Source organism: Poecilia formosa, unplaced genomic scaffold, assembly GCF_000485575.1.
Source record: "Poecilia formosa unplaced genomic scaffold, Poecilia_formosa-5.1.2 Scaffold63, whole genome shotgun sequence".
Classification (NCBI taxonomy): Eukaryota; Metazoa; Chordata; class Actinopteri; order Cyprinodontiformes; family Poeciliidae; genus Poecilia; species Poecilia formosa.
The window spans coordinates 1197393-1219599 of record NW_006800002.1 but is presented as its reverse complement, the minus strand read 5'-3'; the positions used below and the strand labels follow the sequence as shown (position 1 = coordinate 1219599).

Genomic DNA, 22207 nt, shown 5'->3' with positions numbered 1-22207 from the left:
TTTTTTTGGAAATGGAAATGTTGACCCGCATGTAACCAGCAACACTGTAAACTTTGGTTTGCTTGTTTTTCTAATATCAAATAAATTGCTTGAAAATAAAAACATGTATATAATTTTGTCCCCTTAAATCCGATCTTTTCATATGAAATACACATTCATCATGATTAGCATTAGAGGAGTATTTAACAGCTCACACACTGCTGACTCATGTTCAGAATCAGTTCAAGGCAACTTGTCGGTAACCACTCCTCAGCAGGTACGTTCTTTATTTTCATACAAGTATTTAAAGCTCCTGTAGCTTTGCAGCACTTTAATTTGGTGGTTTATGTTGTTGTGCGTCTCGCTCCAGTTTCTCACTGCTCTGCGTTGTGTCTCCTGTCTGGCAGATCTGGGTGATGAGGGCCCGTTCTTCATGAACATCATACTCTGGGCAGGGATCCTTGTTGTAGTATTTGTACTCCTGCTGCTAGCAGTGGATGTCACTTGTTACTTTGTCAACAAATGTGGCCTTATCATGTGCCTGTGTGGAAAATCAGGCACAGGGACGAAAGGGCACGTGTTGGAAGAGGCCAAAGCTGCTTTCGTGTGAGTATGAAAGATCACATTTAAGTTTTTTTCACAAATTTGTTATAACATCCCAGCTCTGAGCGAGAGAAAATTTATGAACCAACTGTTTTTTATCCAGATACTGTGTTTATATTTTTAACTAAGTTCACATTGATAAGTTGTAAAATTGTACTTAAATTGTGTACATTTATGAAGTAATTTAATTAGGTATTTATATTTTATATTTGAAAGCGTCTTTGATTAGTAATGGATGACTTCCTGTTGACCTAGTGTATGTGTATATGACACAGATGCCCTTTTCTATTACATTTAGCATCTTATTGATTTGTTCTACAAGGCCTTTCCAAAATAAGAAATAAAAATTCAAACGGTGTAAAATCACAACGGTAACAAGCTGCTAATATACCCGTACTACCTTAACTAGCTTGCGTTTTTGCGTCCATCAGGCATGACTACAAGTTTATTGCCAAACAGAACTCAACCATCTACATACAAAATGCTGGATACTTAACATTCAAATGATATCTAAATAACCATTTTTCCTCTAACAAAGCAAAACGTACACATGTGCAATAACAGAATTGGAAAGCCTAGATTCACAGCTCTCATTGCATCTTCTCACACTACGACAGTAAAATGAAATGTTGGTCAGCACATCATGTGCTGCCATTGTAATAACGCCGTCCTCTCGATCTCATAGGAAAGACGAGTCCAAAGAGCCCATAGTGGAAGTCCGAACGGAGGATGAGTGCACAGCCAATCACAACGCAGCCGGACCGATAGAGCCCAACGAAACTACACCTCTCACAAAGCCAGAGTGAGTAAATAACAGACAAATAGCACTCAGCAACTTTTACGCAAAGGTTTTCTTAACTGTCCGACATTGCACTCCACTTTAAAGAATCGTCTTATTTAACAACACTTAATTCGCCTTTTCAATCTGTGGAAAAGTTCAGTTTATTCTTGAGTGGAGTCCACTGGATTGTGTTGCTTTTCCTTTCCTCCTCCCGGTCAAAGGGGATTACCGTACTTTGTGTTTCTGCTCCAGCTCTGGAGATTTTCTGTCTCATTATGTGAAGGTTGAAGCAATACCAGTAAAAGACACAAAAAGGCTTTTTTTTCTCTCCCAAGTGTGGTCAATTCATAAAGCCATTCGACAGCCTCAGCCAGCCATCTCATACCAGAAGTATGGAAGAAAAAGCAAAAAACTGTAGAAAAATGCAGAGCAAGATTGTCACTGGTACTGTTTAACCCTTAAAGGTGGTTCAGTGTGGTGCTGTAGTTCACCTTAAGAAGATTGGTGCCTTTTAAGTACATTAGTTGAGTAGTCAGTGTACTCCATGTTGGTGTGTGTATGGGATGTATCCTTTAATGTTCACTCACAGCATGATGCCCCTTTTTTCTTTTTTGTTTCTTGCTAAGCTTAATAGTTGCTGTTTTTCAGTTGCTTTTGTCTCTGTTTGTGTGACTTTCTGAAGCCAACTAATCCCTCTGCATGCTCTCGTTCGGGTCACCCCTCCTCTTGTCACAGTCACCCTGGTGTCTAGTCTGTGTGTCTCTGTTCTCTCCCTGCTCTCTCAGGCTGGTGGCTTCTCTGGCACTGGACACCCCCTCCTCCGTAGCCACCAACTCAGACACAGCCACCGCGACCATTGATCCTGCTCAGGAAAGCCCCTCTAGCGAGACCACCACACTCACATGCAGCCTGTCCACCCTGGCCAACGAGCCCTCACCCACCCCGCTCACCGCTCCGGCCCCGACCCCCGAGTCCAACACGGCCCCTCCGACCCCCGTGGTCTCCTCGACCGCTGTCGAAGCCAAAATGGCGCCGTTGCTCGAGGAGAGGGGGCATAAGACCTCGGAAGAGCCAGAGAAGACGAGCAATCCTCCTACCACCCCCGAACAGTGTAGACCTCAAAAGTCCGGAACGCCAATACCGCCAAAGCGCAGACACTCTCCCAAACTCGCTGCTCTGAATGCTAAAAACAGTCCGCCGGTTTCCCCTCTCGCCGTGTCTTCTCCTCCTCTCATTCCAGATGGCAAGAAACCTGCACCGAGCCCACCGGTCAACAAGCCCACTCCACGGGCCAACGCCGTAGCCTTAAGCAAAGAGACACCGGTGCAAACTGCCGCCACTACAGCGAACACTGCCCCCCCAAAACCAGACCCGGAGTCTAAACCTGGGCTTCCAGATTCTACCGCATACACCTTTACTGACTTTGACACAGATAATCCAACCAGTAACAACATCCCCACACCAAAACCCGAGCCGATTAACGCTTCTTCAGATATCCCCAATGCCGTCGAAGATCCACAACTCAAAAATCCCATCACTCTATTGGCAGACATCCCCTCGCCTTTACCCATCACCGCAATCGCTTCAGCAGTCCCGAACGACCTCCTGACGCCGGGGTCAGACCTGTACGACTTAACGGCTCCGGACGGAGTGCACAAAAATGCAGATTTAGAGTTAGAGCTGAGAAACGGCGCAGGAAGGCCCTCCCGGCCCCTCTCTGACCTGATTAGCTTAGAGAGCCCGTCCGCCGCCCCCTCTCTGCCCAGCGGAGACCAAGCAGACTTCCCTCCCTCAGGCCCAGTTCTGGAGGCTTCAGAGACTCTCAAGACCGCTCCTCCTGTCAACGATGAGTACGGCTCCCTCTAGAGGTTTATCTGTGTGCGTGTGTCGTTCGTGTGAGAGTGCGTGTAACTTGTATGCTCATTCATTCACCACCGCATCTTGCCATTGACCACACAATATCAGATATTGCAATGGTAAACTGTGGTAATGACATTGGGGTGAATTTTAATTGTTAGTGGAATGTTGCAGATAGAAGTGATCTGATGGTTGTCATTTTCTTTGCCTGTGTGTGACAGTTATTCAATGTGGGGTTTGTAATTTGGAAACAAAACATTAAGAGTAGTTGAGCAAGTTTTTAGAAATGCAAGTTGTCAAAGGGGCAGTTTTATGTAAAATCAGCTTTTGGGCTTTACATCATGTTATAATGTTATTGCCTCATCAAAAACATGCCTGGAGTGTCGCCTTGATTCTGTCATGCATGTTTGAGAGATTATTTAATTTGCCGTGGCGACCATTCAGCTGTGCAAAACGGCCTGGATGGACCTGGCGCGGCCTTTGAGACACATTCCGCCTCATGGAGCACCCATTCCCTGTGATTCCCCCACTCAGCTCCTTCAGACTAGCCAGTAGCAATTAGCAAACACCTGGTGGAACTGCGCATCTGCCGAGCTCATTATACGAGCCACTTCTCAGTAAAACGCTGGTAAAAATCTTAAATGGTTAATAGAGGAGCGATGTTGTGATGACTTCTAAGTTTCAGAAAGAGCGGGAGTTTTTAAAGCAACAGACGCCCAATTTCAAGGCGATAAATTACAAAGTAAAATTTGTTTTGTCATATTTGATATATATATAGCATTTTTTAACAACTTATCAGTTACTTGATCGTACCATAAAATGGCACTATGTGCCTGGAAACCACATAAAGCTGCCTCTTTAACTAAGCTCAATCTGGATATACACATCCAGTTTTAAACAAAGTTAAAAAAGGATTCAGTTATGTTTATTAGCACATCCAGAGCCTAAATCACATGTGTGCGTTCAAAGCTGAGGCCCACAGTGATGTGACTCCACACATCAAAATCTGGAACTCATTAATTTAATTTAAGGATGGTAGACATCGTTACTGACTAATTTACAAACTAGCAGCAGGCTTTACCTCTTCAAATAGCTCTAGTTTACTCTGAGGTCAGGAAATCGTGGGTTTAATTTGCTTTGAACAATTTTATTGTGCATTTTTGTTTTTCACACACACAAAAAAAAGTCAGAACAGAAAAAAAAAAATCCCAAAACAGATTTCAAAGTAAATAAGAACCCAATGACAATAATGAAAAGTAAAACAAGCTTAAAAAAAATGCCATTTCAGCTAAACACAGCATATTGTATGCAACAAATATCAATACATATAAAGCACTGTCCCCAATTACAGTGTTTAAGCATCTGGTTTGTTTTTCTTTAAAATAAAAATCTAGATTTTAGGTCATTTTCAACAGGGGTCACAATGAATTCAATATTACTGATTCACATTAATTATATTAATTAGCAAAAGTGATAACATAAAAAAATTGAATTTAATTTAGAAACAAATCACAAAACTTGACTTATCTATATTTATTTGCTTTTAAAAAATGTTAAGAATTACAGGGTTCCTACAAGGTTTAAAACGAAACGTATGTTTTAAAGCAAACAAGGATTTTTAGAGTCCAAGTGTGGCAAAGCTGACGCTGTCTGGAAATTATACAGTTGTTTGTCCCAGACCTTTCTCCTCATTTATTTTGGGAGCTACAAAAATATCAGCCGCCCGCAAAAAGTGCTGTAATTTTCAGAGTGATTACACAAAATGGATAGTGTGACATCTGAGAACGTCTGCCTGCTGCGATTCATTTTGATGAGATTTAAAGATCACAGGTTATCTACGGTGTACCTGGAAAGGATTCACAGCATCTGTGTTGTTACAGCCTTACTCCAAATTGCATCAAATGCATCTCTTTCTTCAAACTTCTACATAGATATACTTAAATATGAAAATGTGGGGAAAGATTTTTGTAGCGTTTGGCCAATTTCTTAAAGCTAAAAAAAAGTAAGAAATCACAATGTTGCAGTTATTCACAGCCTGTATCATGAACGGTGTGTTTCTGCGGATGGCAGGAATGCCACAGGGAGGAACTAGAGGAGATTGATATTTTTCACAGATTATCTCGTTTTGCACAATTTTGCCAAATATGGAAAAATCTTTTAATAAAAGTAGCTTTAAGAGCTGCAAATAACAGCATTCAACATATTTAAAATATATCATCATTCAAATATTGGAGATTATTTTTTAATGAATATTGACTTTTACTTGAACTCAACTTAATGCTTCTTCTCTAGATTTTCCAACTCTAAAATGATTTAAAAAAACCGGCAACTAACATGAATATAAGAAGAGATGTAATTTATATACATAAAACAGGCAATGTGTATGCGTGTAGAAAAAATAAAACAAATCAAAGCAAATATTACCTTTTTCTAAAAAAAAAAAAAAAACAAAAAACAAAAAAACAACGGCCTGACCTAGAATTAAAAAGTAATGTCTTCAAAAGTAAAGTGGTCTCTTAACAACCTGAGGTCATCTGCATAGAAACCATCACTTGAATAGCAATATGATCTATATTATTTTTGAAACGCCTTTCTAGTCATAATAATAAGATGCATCAGTTTAGGCTTTAACTCCATAACTTCAAGCATTTCCTCAAACTTTTATCCAGAGGTATCGAGAGATTCCAACTGGTGTTTGTTCCTGTGAGCTGCTGCAGGAAAAATCTGGAAAAACGGGCTTCAACTGGAACTGGGACATTCTGTAACAAACCTGGGGCGCATTTATTCTTCTATTAATACTGCTCAGAAGTTAAACAAAACCAAGCTGTTTATTATTATCACACATTTGCTCAACGTTTGATTTTAGGGAAGAGAGTCAGTTTGGGATGTGGGAATGTCATTATCTGTTTATTTTATCCGACCGTGTCAAGGTGGTGAAGAAATATGTAAGAAGACGTCTTAACTGCAGCGTCGTCTTACATATTGGGTATTGTTTGTTTCTAGAAACCCGTTTTGTTTGCTGGGATTTCCTTCTTTTTTTTTTCTTTTTTTCCTACTTTACCACGCACACGCTAACATTTCTAATTTTAAACTTTGTCTCCTTTTCCACTGCAGGAAGATATTTGCTGATGAGAAAAGCAAACTGGAGGAGGGAGACCTACCAAACCCCCTGATCACTTCGGCACACAACAGTGTCATACAGACAAACACGACAGAGAGCAAAGTATGATGGGCCAACTGGGAAACGCAAAAAAAACCCTCCTCCCCCTCCGCCGCCCAGTCACGCTTTACAGCAGCAGTGACAGGAAAAGCTTTTGTTTTTAGTGCCCTTAACGCATTTAACACCTCACACCTCCGTGGATCGGTTAGCGCGCACTCTGACTGCTTTCGTTTATTAAATGTTTACCACACCCTGCAGAGTTTATCTTTAGATCATAAGATATTTATTTATTTTTAATTCTCATTTTTACGTAACCAGTCCAGACACTTCTGCTTTTACTAAAGGACCGCCTCGTAAGTGTGTGAAACTTTAAAATAATAAATAAATAAAACGTGCGTAGTTTTGCCAGCTACTCACGAATACTGGAATATTATGAGAAATATAAATGTAAGAGAAAATGACTATATAAATAGAAATTATTTTTCTTATTTTATTGTTCTATTGTGCAAAACCTAAACTTGTTTTTTTTTTTATTATTATTATTTGACTTTTTGTGGGATAGTCTCCAAGTAGCTTGTTCTGCATGTCTGACCTGCAAGTGGTTGTAAAGTTTTCACTGTGTCTGTTACAGGGATTTTTAACGCTGGCGTCGATCGAAAAACCGAGACCCGACTTCAGCGTTTAGACGTGCGGTGACTTGCAAAAGTGTTCACAAGCCTGAACTTTTTCACATTTTGTTACGACCACGATCTTAAAACAGATTCATGATGCTCAATTTTTTTTTTTCTAAATCCAAAACTGTATGGCAGTTATTTGTATTCAACCATCCTTGATTCATAAATTGTGTTTGATCATATTTCACTGCAGTCGTTTAGGTATAGCTCTATTGTTTCTACACATAGTGACAACAGTTTTGGCCCCTGGGGGGGAAAGAAAATTGGCCATATATGTTGTAACTTGTGCTTTTCACAATTATGTGCACCTTTGTGTTAATCAGTATCAAAAACTAATAAAATCCGTCAACATTTGTATCAAAATATGAAAACAAAAATCAGGGATTGTAACTTTTGCAAGGCAAAGTATTTGTTTTGGTAAATAATGAAAAAAAAGGCTGCAGCTGCAGGAGGGAGATATTCTACGATGCAACAGTGTGCATGATCATATCAGATATGGACCAATTTGTCAAACTTATTCTGTCACTGCCTTATAATAGTGCTGTTAAATATTCACGATACCATGCATTTAACGAAAAAAAAAAAAAAGGGAACGTCCTGAAGATGAGATGCGAGACGCCAGTGGAGCAGCTGACTTAAAGCCAAGTGTTTGGAGGACAAAAAAAACCTCCAAAAAATCAAGTGAATGTCACGTGACTGCCAGCTGAATAACGATATCTGCCCAGAGGACGAAGACGGTTTATCTTCTTGACATCTGTGGAGATCACAGCTCTGGCTCCATAAGTCTGGAGATTCGCTCAGAAACACTAAAGAAGAAGGAAAAACTAAAAAAAAAAAAAGCATTTCGTACTGTTCAAAAACGACTGACTCCTCTCCCCTCCCCATCCCTGCCTGCGAACTCGTGCACTGTACCTGTGTGTCAGTAGACTGTCTCGTCATCAGTTTGTATGATAACCTGTATAGCTTTGTTGTGAGGGAGCCTAATTTTTTTATTTGGTGTAATATTAGACGAAAAAGCACATCAAGTATGGTCATTATAACAAGTGTAGTGTATAAAAACTGTCCGTCTCTGGTCACAGCGCTATATAATCGCCGGCTGTAGTGACGGAAGGTGTTTTGAGCTTTGGCATGAACTCAGTCAGTGCTTCATAACGTATAAACTATGAGGCACAGATACGTGCTTCTGTCTGTACAGGAGAAACCTGTTCTCATATCGAATCAATGTGTATTCCCTGGGGAGCTTCTTCTGGCATAACTACACAAAGTTTTTTACTTCTCCCCTGCCCGTGTTTTCTGATGTGCCGTTTGGATTTTGTTTTTGTTTTTTGTTTTTTTTTGTTTTTTTGTCTTAAAAAACGTCTTTTTGTTTTAGTAAGAATCTCTCACCCAGAGCAGCTGCCTGATGAGTTGAGGAATCCCGTTGGGCAGGAAGCAGGTGAGCCACCTGAAACAGCAGAACAAGACGTGTTTTTTTTTTTTGTTTGTTTTTTTTAATGAAGCTTTAGATATCAAATGTAAAGTCCAGAAAGAACGGAGTACAGATCTCTTCTCATCCCGTTTCATTCTCGTTACCTCGTCACCTCGCTCTCTCGTCTCTGGATGCTCCTAACTGTTTTTATTGGGTAAAACTCAGAAAACATCAGTGTACAGCCTGAGCGATTACCCATTTACAAAATAAAAATGGTTTCCGAATCCAATTTTCTCCTAGCCCATTATTTGTATTTACATTTTATTTTTTATTTACTTACAGATGCGTGTCAATAAATCTGAATTTTCACACTCTGTCCGTGAATGATACTCATATTTCCATTACAAACTGTGATATTTTTCAAGCATTCATAACGTTTAGGATTTACAGAATAACTGTGGCTGTTAAGAGAACTGTATCCAAGTGTTTTGATGGAAAGGTGAGTGGAAGAAAAAAGTGTGGTAGAAAATATCAGAGCACAAATGGAGAGACAGAGTTGTCTTCAATAACTTTGCAAATTGATTCAATAAAAAAATGTGAACTTTTGAATAATATTCAAAAGTGAAACATCATACACATTTCTGTTATCATGGTTTTGGAACACCAGACTAAATAAATCATATATATAAAGACGTGGCTCTGTTCTCATACTCTCCACTACATGTACTGCAGTTAATCACAGCTGTTTCTGCATGAATTACTGCATCCATGCAGTGTGTAGGGAGGCGTTCATCACCAGTGGCTTTGAGGTTACTTTAATAAAGATGTTTTAACTTGCCTCCATCATTGGAAGGTGTCCTTCCTGTTATGCAATACCTTAGTTTATGTTTGAATTTTAGGTCAGTAAAGTTGGCAAATCAAGTTGGCAAATGGTTTCAGCATCCGTGTTAAGCTCGTCAGCAGAGGGAAGCATAAAATATGCTAAAGTTTCCTGGTAGACGACTGCACTGCCTGGATTTGATGAAACACACTGGACCAGCACCAGCACAGCACATGGTTCCCCAAATCATCTTTGTGGACCTCTCCCCTCTTCCCCCAGATGCCAGAATGTGATGATTGTTTTCCTCTCTCAAGTTTTCATCAATATTCTTTGACATATGACCCTGTGGTCAGCCAGCTCCGTTACCAGTGACAGTTTGTAGTCTATTCTTGCTGTCCAGAGTGTTTGATGGATAACTGGCAAGTAACCAGTTCTACTCATAATTGTGTGCCATAATAACAGTTGTGTATTTTAAAAAAATGTTTAAAAGTGCCATTCTAGTTCTTTGAGAAGCTGATCGTTTCTTTTTTTTCATTGCCTGTAAGCCAAATATATCTGAACTAACAGAAATGTTTGAGAAATATAACTACTGAATGCAATTAGTTTGAATTTCCTGACATAAATTAACTTCTGAATCCTTTTCTAATATTTCTGTCACTCACCATTTTATTTTCTACTCTCGCATTTATGCAGTGACACGCGTTGGACAGCAGATGGCAGTGATGGCGTATTTTTTTTTCCCCCCTCCAAATTTCTCCTTCCACACGACAAACACCCTGGATTACTTACTGAAATGTTACTGAACAAGTAGGTTGTCTTCCTCCTCAGAACTTATCAGAATGTTTTATTCGGGGAGAGAGAGAGAGAGACGCTGGGCTGCAAACTAAACTAATCAATGTTACTCTTTGAAAATGTGTTTGTGCAGGAACAAACTTGATACAAACAGGCTCAGATGTCAGAACTATGTTCCAGTAGGGGCCTTGGTATTTTCACGTGGCATTCCTTCCCTTCAGTATCTGTTGTGACATAACCTGTGTTGTGTCAACAGAGCGTCAACAAACACACTGACACGGCCTGGAATCCACTTTCAGCCACTCTTTACCTGTTTACTCTACATAAAGTTTTATTTCCCCGTAGAGACACGGATCCATTACACACCCTCAGCCTGTTAGAAACGAACCTGTTGTGGTAAATCTGGCATGTTACTTTTGTTTTTGTTGATGGACTAAAGCACTCATTAACTGATGTGCATTATTCCGCTATAAACAATCTCAAGACGATGGCGACTGATTAGAAGGCCTGTCACTTTTTGATTTCTGGATTTCCTCACTCTGTTGCCAGTTCTGATGTCCTGGAGATCCGCCTGACAGAAACTGTGATGGAGAAACAAGCCCTGACGTTCTCACAGACATTCTCACAGCCGGTCAAGCTAACCGCTGGTACAGGAAGCAGGACGGCCGACTTCAGAGTAAAGCAAGAGACGGGCTTTTACTGGAGAGAAAAACGTCACTAAATACAGTCATGTCCATTGTTATCCAAGCATGAACATAGATCCTTAAAAGGGCTTAAAGTTAGCTAATAAATAAATGAATACCATGGCATTTATTGTTTTATTCTGTCACAGTTTAACAAAAACTAGGTCGAAATGTAAAAGTAGCAGCAAGGTGCATCTCTCAATCATGTTGGGTACGACGACAATAAATAAAAAATATCAGTGTTTCACTGTATTAATCTAAAAATTTAGAGGAAACTAAAACTTGAAAAAAAAAATATTTTAATAAAACAACGTATGAAGTTTATTCATATTAAAATGAATAAAGATCTGTTTTTCTTTTTTGTTCTTTCACACAACTTCTGCATTTTCACATTTTCTGCTGAGTAATGTTTGTTACACCTTAAAATCTGTAATGATCTAATTTTAAGTCATGGCAAGGTTCCAAGTTATAACCATCATCTAAAAAAAAAACTAAAGCTTAAAATTACCTATACTTTTTAACAGATTTTTATTCTAAAACTTATTTGAGCCCTCAGTTTGTGAAGAAAATTTTAAGGTTTGACTTAAAACTGGACTGAAAACTAACACTTGTCCTGAATTCAAATGAAATGCAGGCCAGTCTTCACATAAAAAGAAAGTTTTTATAATTTACAAATTTTACAGCTCTACACTAGTCTGCTTTACTCCATCCAAGATGTGTCAAACTCAGGTTTTTGGGCTAAATTTGAACCGTAGCGTAGTTATATTTGACCCGAAAGATGATTCCAAATGTCTGTAATAGGTGGTCTGGCCATAGACCGCGCATACTAGCATTACAAACCTCTAAATACTCTGGTATGTTAATCAGGACACATATGGATCCACCTCTGTTGACAAGCAACCTGCTAATGAATGTCATCTTGGGACACCCCTCCTAAAAATGCTGAAATGACAGGTGATAAATAGACATTAACTGGACATTTGGGAAGCAAAATATCAGTTCATAAAGGTAAAAGACAAGTCTGCTTGTCTTGTGTTTAGAGCAGATGTAGCTGTTTTTCAGTAAATACGATTTGGCTGCAACTTTTCCCAGGTTTTTAATTTTAGCCCCTAATTTGATACCCTTAAGCCAATCCTGTAGCATAAACTTAAACCATGATAATAAGTATTGTTGCCATTTTTTACAGGTTTAGCCTCATAAATCAAGATTTTCCTCTTCGGATTAGTCCTGTTACTGCTTCAACATGTGGTTAAAGGCATTTTATTTTGAAAGCCCAACTCGGAACTCCCGTTTCCTCCCCTCAGCTAAATTGACGTTTGGTGGCAGGCTGATGATTTGCTTACTTGAAGCAGGACTGAGTTTGGAGCGGGTACTGTGAAATGTGTAAGCATGATGTTGCCTGGATAATCAGCGGAGGACTTTAGAAAACGGAGGTAAGAAAAAAGCTCTGTCACCTGACTCTCATTTTATTCCAATCGAAAATTTCCCTCAAATACTTTTTAGTGTCTAGTTCGTTTTACATATCTTTTTGTATATTTTTGTAAATAAAACCAGTTTAGGTCAGATTACAAACGGATTCGCTCCATAAGAGATGTGGAAATCGAGACAAGTTATCCCTGTGCCTGATTTGGGATTTTAGAAAACTTGACTGTTCAGAGTCAGTGGTCCATTTCCAGCAAACTGGGTCTGTTATTTTCGGACAGGATGCGCTCCCTCGCGCACACACAGGAGCGCAGACAGAAGGAGCGCGCGCAGACTCGGGGTTCGTTTGCCTCGGCGTGTTTGAGCTAATGAACGCGGATTTGCACCTGATGCGCTCCGGTGTTGCGGTCAGTTGAGGATGTCGGCATCAGCAGAGGTGCCGTTGAAGTGCTCCGGTAAACACAAAAGCGTCAGACATGTCACTAGTGTTAGGATTTAAAAGGATTAAATTACACACTGGAGTACAGGAGGAATCATTTTAGGGGAGTTTGATAACTTGTTGAAGCGTTAAATGATCACCGGCGCACGTGCGCCGCGTAGATTAACCGATAATCATCCGTTATAGGCGTTTGTAAGAAACAAGCCTACCTGTTGAGAGCAGAGATGTGTGTGAGGAGCTTGACAAATTGAACCGTCACCTCTCAGTATGCAGACGCTATTACAGCGACGTGACCGCTCACAACGAGCCCTCAGACTAATCACCTGCAATGGAAACTGTTGCTCTGCGCTTATCGACCTGCTGTCTGCCTTTGATTCTTAATTAAAATACATAAACACGGAGGCTGCATCAAATAAGGCTTCTGAAGACATCACTCGGGAAAACATATTTCACTGAATGTGATTAAATATTTAATGTTTTGCTGAGAGAATATTCCTTTTGATTGAGCTTAGATAAAAGTTTCCATTGGAGTGTAATTAACAATCTTTACACAAGCAGAGGCGGTTCAAGGAGTCACAGGGGCCCTGATCAGAATTTGATATGGGGGCTCGTCCAATTAAGATCAGTCAGCTCATCTAAGTTTTATCCTTATATATCTGATATAACTACTAGAAAGTAATACTGGTCACACATTATATTAGTATTGTTGTATCTCAAGAATTAAAAAATAAATAAAATAAAATCTAATTAATGAGGGGGGGGAGAAGTGACATTTTCTAATATTGTCAAGAAGCAGAAATGCACAAATCAAACTTTTCCTAGGCAATACTTTGGGTTATTTTTTTAATTGCATGGATGATAACATGGGAGAAAAATATTCAGATTATTTGATGGACATTAAATTTGACATTTAAATAAAAAAAATATTGTAAGATTATCGTTAACTATGCATCAAAGTACATGTCACTAACCTTTAACTGATGTTTTAGTAAACTAAACATACAATGCTGTTTGACACATTTAAAAACCAAAACCGGTGGGAATTTCTAGTTTTCATCCATGTGTTGATTATTTTACAATATGACCTGTTGATTCTAATTTCTGACCAATCAGATGTTAGAGCTGCACAATAAATAAAAAATATCATAATCACAATATCCATGTATTAAATATCGTCACAGGCTATTAAATGCAAAAATAGTGGGCCAATAAATTTCAAATGTGAGAAATCCACACCTTGATGGCTAATAATAAACCTGTCAGGTGGCGTCTCACAGCAGTAGCTAGTCACAACTCGCATGATGGAGATCAGATGCTTAAGGTCATAGAGACAGGCGGAATGGTTGAAATGAGAGAAGAGAGGAAAACATGCGTTTCCTGATTTCACAATTTAAAAAATTAAAATTACCAACAGAAGTCGTTCTAATATTGCGCAGCCCATGTGCATTTTCAGTTTTTTCTTGATTAGGTACATGTATTGGGTAAAAATGTTAAGTATAAAAACAGCTACTATACTAAACATAGGACTATTCAACAATAAATTAAAATAGAATGCTTTGGGCTGCTTCTGTGTGTAAATCAGGCAGAATTGATTCTCTGTCTTCCCTCCTCCACCAAAACCACAGAGCTACAACCGGCTAAAGGTGAGAGAAGAAGGCAGGACAGCCACACCTCATGCGTGGGCTCAGCAAAGGCCCGAGTGGACACTGCTCTGACAAACATGGGTGTTCTCCAGCTCAACAACCCCACTCACTCCAGCACGCTCCTGCAGCGGGCCAATCAGATGCGCCTGACCGGCACCTTGTGTGACGTGATCATCACTGTGGACGGCCAGGAGTTTCCGGCGCACCGCACTGTCCTGGCCTGCACCAGCAAGATGTTTGAGATCCTTTTCCACCGGAGCAGCCTGCGTTACGCCCTAGACTTCCTCTCTCCTAAGACCTTTCAGCAGATCCTCGAGTACGCCTACACCGCCTCCCTCCAGGCCACGGCTGAGGACCTGGACGACCTACTATACGCCGCCGAGATCTTGGAGATAGAGTACCTGGAAGAGCAGTGCCTGAAGGTGCTTGAGACCATCCAAGCGGAGGAAACCGAAGAGGTGGCGTTGAGGAATCACAGCTCTGGAGATCATGGCGATCACGGTCGGGCCAGGCACTGGAGGCATATGTTGATGTCCAAGAAGCATTCCTTACAGGACGGAACAAAGTGCGGCAGTCCCACCGCCCTCCACCACCTGGCTCTGTACCACATGGCAGAGAGAACGTCGCCGGGTCCGGAGTGTGATGCAGCTCCTCAACGGAGTCCCAAACTAGACGCCGAGGTCGACATGGAAAGCTCCCAGCAGGTTCGCAACAACTCGCCCCTGGATCATGCCAGAAGTATCAAATCAGAGCGTATGCAGGTGGATGACAACGAAACCTGTGAGGGCAAGTCATCCGGCGCAGGGGAGGCGACAGGCACATCCGAGCAGCCGAGAGACGAGGGCCCGGGGACGCCCCTCAGAGGCAGCGTGATCACCAGCGCCCGAGAGCTGAACACGGGTTCCGAAGATGGGGGTCAAGCAGCGACAAACGCTCTTGACGGTTTCCCCGGGATCGCGGACAAACACCTGGCCTCCATTTACTCCATGACCTCCAACCACACGGGAGAGGGGCTGCCGGTGTCCGTTTCAGTGGCGCCATCTCTGGGCGTTCCGCTGGATCCCAGGGCCTACGGCGGCCTACTGCACCATGGCCTCCTGCACAGAGAGCTGCTGAGCAGGCTGGGCCAGTTTGCAGCAGGAATGAGGCACGAGGGCCAGACTCAGGGCCAGCAGTGCTGTGGTGAATGTGGCCTCCAGCTGCATAGCAGACAGGCTGTGGAGCAGCACAGGTAAGCACGCAAACATCCAACTTTCACGACCTCCTGATGCCCAAAAGGCCCAGACAAGTTAAACAACCAATAAGTATAAATTACAAGTGTGGGAATTCAAATATAAATCTCCATCCAGATAGTTGAGGGTGATCTAGAGATCTGCCAGTCATTGTGTTCATTGTACTTTATTAAAAAAATGAGATGAGAAAGATTTAGTTCTGACCACAGGTCATCCTTTTTCTCTTTGATGTTTAAATACTATGATCCAGAAGCTGGAAGAAGCAACGGTAAATATGGTAATTTATTCAGAGGGACACCTGCGCTCATGTTTTGACAGTGGATCTTTTGAATCGGGTCTTTGTGAGGGAAAGGGGGGGATTGATGTAAAGAGGCCTCCATGTCACATAACGCCGTTATTTACAAAGCCCCGTTTCTTAAATTCCCTTTGATTATCTGCGCAGACGTGTGCCTCACACAACAGACCGTCTCCCAGGCTATTTGATATGCATTCCTTCACATCAACGAGAGAAGCCTCTCAGCGGGGACCAGGCTGGACGCCTCGGCAGCATGATGGATAACTTCTGTTTCGCGACTCGTTCTCTTGTTGTTGTGTTTTTTTTTTATTATTATTTTTGCTTTATTTATGAGCCTGTCAGCTCGTGTTTTGTCACTCTACGTAAAAACCCCACCAACTATTTCCATGAAAAACTCATTAGCTTGATTGCAGATGCTTCTAATTGTGCGAGATGGGCAGTGTTTGAGTCATCATTAATCATTAGCAACACAACAAGCCCTTAATATGCTGCTAACCTACGATTAGGATCACAGCCTTCCCCTGCTCACCCCTGCGGCTGACATCTCAGCTGCATGCCACTCCAAAAAGCGCCACCAAAACAGGGGTGTGAGAGGGGGGAAGAAAGCATCCTGTGGGATACGTAGCGATGAGCGTTCCTTACTCATGGAGACAGACTGATGTCCGCAGGTTTGAAGGGGCTGCGTTGGTGGCGCTGCTCGAGGATGCAATGAAGTTGCTGTAAGTCTGTAACCAGGTCACTGAGCATTCACCTGATCTGCAGACTGACATTTGCTGCTGTCGTCTTCGAATCTCCTGGCACAGTTTCAGACTGAGGAGCTAAATAAATTCAAATGGTCTGGGTAGGAAGTACAGACATGTAAACAAACTCCTAAATATGTCACCAAAACAAACCCCAGGAATATGTGCTGCAGGGCCGGACTCACAAAGATTTGAGCCCCTGGGCTGGAGTCAGTTTTGGTGCCCTATCAACTACAGAAGAAATGTTTTACTAATAATAATTTGAGTACATTAGTAGATAGATATCAATACGTCTCTTTGCCAAAAACTCCATGTTGCTTGCAAAGAAATCTATTATTTTCAAATACTTCAGAATTGTTTATATTCATAAAAATTCCAAACTATTAATGAAACTTATCTGGTATCAGCTTGTGAGTTTTATGTTCAGGACAATGGTTGCACAATAGCATTCACTAACAAAAACAAATAAAAAATCTTTGTGGCGCCCCTTATACCAGGGCCCTGGGCTGCTGCCCCTTTCTAAAGTCTGACCCTGGTGGTAGAAAAATAATTGCAAAATACCTTAAATTTTAAATGGTTGAAACTTGAGTTAATTGTTTAGAAACTTAGAAATGGTTCATTATTGTAGTAATAGAAGTGTAATGGGGTAAATTAATTAAAAAAATAAAATGCACAGACAGATCTCAGCGATGCGACAGGAATGATGTATAATTGTGAAAACCTGAACTATGCAGTACCTCTGGGGTGAATTTGAATCATCTCATTAAAACTGTTTCAGATTCTTCATGACTTGAAAAAGTTCAGAAAGAAATGACCAAACCAACGAGGTCTGATAAAACGCCACTCTGCGTTTACATGCCTCCTGATGATCCGCGGTAGATTAATTCCCCATTATAAACTATTTAAGTTATAATTAAGTCATGAATGGTGGACAATTTCCCAGCTCAGCCAGGACAAAGATGAAGTTTTAGTAATCAACACACATTTTAAGAGACTCGCAAGACAACTTTGAAGCCTGTCAGTGAGTCATTTAGACCAAATTATACACCTCAGCGTCACGTTTGAGTCAAACTTCATGTTCACAAACGTTTGTTGTAATAAAGAACACACAAACAATGTAATAAAGAATACATTTTGTCATCGCTTGAGTTTGTTTCTTATGCCAATGCAAGGACAACAGAACATGCATTTATATTTAATGGGATCGACGATCTTTTCTCTGGTCGGTCGTAGAAAAGCAAAGCTCGGTTCTATCTACTCCACACAGCTGCTGCAGAAACAAGAGCCAGAGAGCAAACTTCGCTCTGCTTTTAAAGTCTCTGCATTTCCTAGCTTTTTGTATTTTAAGAATGATCTAAAGTTGCTTTTATTAGTTTTTAAATAAAAGATCATTGTCAAACCGATTCAGTTTGCTTTTCATCTTACAAACCCTTTAATGAGAAGCCCACAGGCCATGTGAGTATTAATGTTTTTAAACTGAAAACTTACCTATTCACTACTTTAAATATTGTATTCTATTTAATTGTAGCTGCTAATATTATTTGATTAAACTGAATACTATTTAAAACACAAGGAATAAATATTGAAGTAAGTTAAACTCGAGAACTTCAGCTTTAAACACCGCTGCATTTTATTTCCTCAATACCTCATCCTATAATTATTTATAATTTAACTTATTTTGACTATTTCTAGTGTGTGTGTGTGTGTTTTTAATAAACCTCCACGTGTTACATGTTAGAATAAAAACGCTCTGTAAGTCACGTTAGACGGACTCTCCACAGCCAAAATAAAACCTAATCTTTACGGCGGAGTTCCTGTTTTGCTCTCCTGATGTTAATGTGCGTTAAGCAACATCTCAGGTTTCATTCATTTTGAGCGCTGCCTGAGCGTGTGCCTGAGCGCAGACTCTTTTCCAGGCCACGTGCTCTGCTGTAGGGGGGTGATATAAGGATAACAGTACAGATGCCTTGCATGCTTGGGTTGTGTGTGATATGATATGATAGGTTTTGCTGCCGGCGGAGCTTCGGCGAATCATCTTTTCATTGCAAACACAGGAAAAGCTTGTGTGTATATTTGCATGTGTTTGTGTGTGTGTGTGTGTGTGTGAGAGAGAGAGAGAGAGAGAGAGAGCTTATTCAGCTGGGATGTGACATTGTGTGCGTTCTCTCGGTGTGTTTGTGTGTGGTTGCTGTCTTGAAGTGCTGGCGGGTGGAGGCACGCGTTTGTCTGCACTCTGAAATTAGCCAGATATCCTATTGTCTGTGTGCTTTTAGCATTCATGCGTTGATTCACAACTCCAACGGCCTCTCAGACTAATGATGCTGCATATAGCCTTGGATTCTTTCAGGAATTAAAACACTCCCGTTTTTTTTTTTTTGTTTGTTTGTTTGTTTGTTTTTTTGTTTTTTTAAAGAACAACGATGCTTCCAAGTCCAGAGGCCGTAGAGAAAAGACGTGGTCCAGATTCTCATAGTATAATAACCTCAACGCTATTGATTAATGCTCTGCAATTGAAAAATGCTATTTGAATCCTACTGTTGTAAAAATAAAGTTTTTAAAAAAATGTAGTTTCCTACCGTTTTACTTACCATTTACCTGTATAGCAAACTGGTTTTAGCGAGTCAGTAATTGCGGTTTTGACAGCTTCCTTAATAAGAGTGATGCTTAGTATTCCTTCAGTTTCCACAGCATTACCCTCTTGAAATATTTCGTATCATAAAACACAAATAAAATGATTTGCTTATTTTACAAGTGAGCAAATAACTTTAGAGCTCCTCACAGTCAGCTAGATGGCTGTGACAAGCAAAAGGTGGGGGAGGGGCAGTACAGACTCCAGTCAGTCCAGCACTTTCTCTGCTTTCTCAGTAAAAAGGACTTTAAAGAGTAGAAAAAGTATGATGAAAACGTCTCCGTTTCCTCTGGCCGTCCTGACTTTACCGTAAGGAAAAGGTTAGGTTGCTCGTTTGGTGTGATCACAGTCTGTCTTTTATTATAAACCTCAACCGTTCCAGTAGGTTTAGAATCACCTGGAAAAGGAGAATTACATGCAATATCCTCCCAAAAAATGTGATTAAATGAAACCTAACATTTGAACTTATGATTATTAATCACCATAATTCAGCTAAAGAGAAAAAAAAAAGTTAGCACACTTTTTAAAGTAACGCTGCAAGTTTATCAAAAAACCTCAGCCGCTTAATTATTCAGGCTACTTGGGTAACTAGCCTGCAGTTGGCTGCTTTACAGAAATGCAGGCTAGCTTGCCGGCTGTCGTTTAAAATAGCGTTTCCATGGCTAAGTTTTACTTTCTACACCATGATTGCTAATGTTCACAGTGCATTTTATTTTATTTTTTATTTCTTTTACTAATCGTTTTCCTTTTTACCCCTCCTTGTTTTTGTCCCACCTAGAGGCCAGAGACTGCCATTGGATGTCACATAAAGACAATGCAGAGTAACAACCAATATACTGAAAGCTGAATGCTTGAAGATGGAAATACATTAAGAAAGTTTGTGTAAAACTAAACAAATGTAAAAAACACAAGGGGAAAACACTTCATCAGTTTTGTAAGTCTTACAATTCAAAACTAAGTTTAGCGTAAGCATATGGTAAAATATATGGATTTTTTGCCACTTTCTTAGTTTATATTTATGTTCTGTTTTGCAGTTCAGTGACATATTTTTTATTTATTTTTTTGTCATTTGAAACAACTTTAGATTAAATTTCACTGACATTTTCTGACTTTCTGCTGGACTAAAATATTTATGACTAGATTTCATCTCAAATTCCTCAAATTTGTCAAATGAAAAGGTCAGTAATTTTCACCGTCCTGGACAAGATTGTTTGCTTGTTTCCATGTCATTTTCACCTGTAAAAAGCGGCGTTGATGTTCATCAACAAGTGACCGGTCTGAACCTGGTAATGCCGTCATAATGCTGACGGTCTCTATCCTAGTGCGGGAAAGGAGTCAGGTAAACCGCAGTCAGCCGCTTTCTGTTCCTGCTGATCAATGAGCAGCCGCCCGTTCGCGTGAAATAAATGAAAAATTTTTACAAGTGTGTTCTCGCTGCATTCTTCTCCTCCATTAGCGCTCTCACATCAGTGTGTCGTTCTTTTCACAGGAGGCTTCATAATGAGGAGAAGGGCAACAGCTGTGAATACTGTGGCAAACACTTCCAGGACAGCATGCGGCTCAGGATGCACATGCTGTCTCACACAGGTATTTAGTAACTCTCACGCACTCTCAACCTCTGCACATTGGTGCTCTCCATACAGTGGTTGCGGCCTTTCAGATGCACCTGTTCACCCCCTCCTCCACCCAAACCCTCCTCTTTCCCCCCGTTCCTCCCTCAGCAGTCAGCGGCGCTCCGAACGCTTGGATCACGCTCTCTTTTCCACGCCGAGGTCATCAGGCCTCTCTTCTCTGTTTGAATTGTTCCTGTTTTCCTTTTCCTTCTTTTTTTTTTTTTGAGAGAGAGAGAGAGAGAGAGAGAATGGCGGCTCGCCAGCTCTGCCCCTTCTGAGTGATGACATCATGAGCTGCCGGCAGGCCTGGGTGTTCTGCCAGCGTTTTCCGAAGCGTGTGTGATGGCTCGCTCGCAGATGTGTGTCCAGGAACACACTGTACCCAAATGCAGACTTAATCAGACCTGACTGCTCTCCCAGCTACTTTATCCAAAATAGAGAAAAAGGATGGGGAGGGAGAAGTTGGGGGGGAGGGCGGGTGCAGAGAGACAGAGGAGGGATCAGAGACTAAAAATGAAACTTAAAAAACATACACACACACACACACACACACACACACACACAAAGCTCAGTTTGAATATATGTTAGAGACAAGGCAGAGTCCCCTGTCCTCTCTGAGGATTGTTCAGGAATGGCACGCCACTGACAGATGAGAGAGAATCTGCTCCTTTAAACTTCACCTGAATCTTCCTGGGGGGTTTTTTTTCCCCCCGTTCTGCTCAGCCCTGAACACACACATTGTTTTGCATCACTCTCAGACCTTCACAGCATGCTTTGATTTTCAATTCGCACCGACATCCATAACAGCAGCACCTTTAACCGCATTTGAATTTTTTGCATAAACTCTCCCCATCCGACGTGTCAACCCCGTAATACTAGAAGGAGGGAAGAGATGGGGAGTGGGGGTGTGAGGGGGTGAAAAAGAGAGAGATAGATGTGGATCTCATTTCTTTGTCACTGTGTATTTCAGTATAGCAGCCTCAGATCCCGCTGGTTGCTAAGGAGCGAGTGCTCCGCCGCTCTAATGGGCTGATTTGGTATTCAGCTCGATGCTGGCTCTTATTTTGGTATGCCAGACAAAGTGTTTTGATGGAGGACGATTGCAGCCGCGTCTGGAGACAGTTTGATGGTTTATGGATGAGAGCACACTCCGTGCCTTTGACTGCACAAGACAATGCACTGTGTTCTCCTCTTCCCCCTTATCACACAATCTCACGCGGGCACGACACACCGGGCTGGACGGCGTCAAACAACATCAGGATCTACAACACTTAACTCCACTGTTACTGCCGCACAAGACCGTTCTCAAACAGAGTTTTTTTTATATATATATACATATATATTTTTATTTTTATATGTTGTGCGAGACAAAACGAAGCAGAACGGGGGTTTTTTGAGAAATGAACAGATTGAGGCTGTTTTTTTTTTATTTGCGTG

The 22207-nt window shown here is 41.0% G+C and overlaps 2 protein-coding genes across 15 annotated transcripts in view; both read left to right on the top strand.

Moving 5' to 3' along the window:
• The window catches only part of ncam1b (neural cell adhesion molecule 1b), a 112316-nt gene extending 104408 nt beyond the window's left edge, over positions 1-7908 (top strand). For 10 of the 14 annotated variants that reach the window (XM_016672590.1, XM_016672588.1, XM_007554378.2 and 7 more), the window contains 4 exons: positions 387-585; positions 1268-1384; positions 2149-3213; positions 6335-7908. In XM_016672590.1, coding sequence (XP_016528076.1) covers positions 387-585; positions 1268-1384; positions 2149-3213; positions 6335-6449 — 1496 coding nt within the window. In that variant the 3' untranslated portion in view covers positions 6450-7908. Of the gene's footprint in view, positions 1-386; positions 586-1267; positions 1385-2148; positions 3242-6334 lie in introns of all 14 variants that reach the window. The other 4 variants (XM_016672593.1, XM_007554382.2, XM_016672591.1 and 1 more) reach the window with 3 other exon arrangements.
• A 4178-nt stretch (positions 7909-12086) lies between these two features.
• The window catches only part of zbtb16b (zinc finger and BTB domain containing 16b), a 33066-nt gene continuing 22945 nt past the window's right edge, over positions 12087-22207 (top strand). The window contains exons 1-3 of the mRNA XM_007554385.2: positions 12087-12190; positions 14244-15492; positions 20647-20744. Coding sequence (XP_007554447.1) covers positions 14339-15492; positions 20647-20744 — 1252 coding nt within the window. The 5' untranslated portion in view covers positions 12087-12190; positions 14244-14338. The remainder of the gene's footprint in view (positions 12191-14243; positions 15493-20646; positions 20745-22207) is intronic.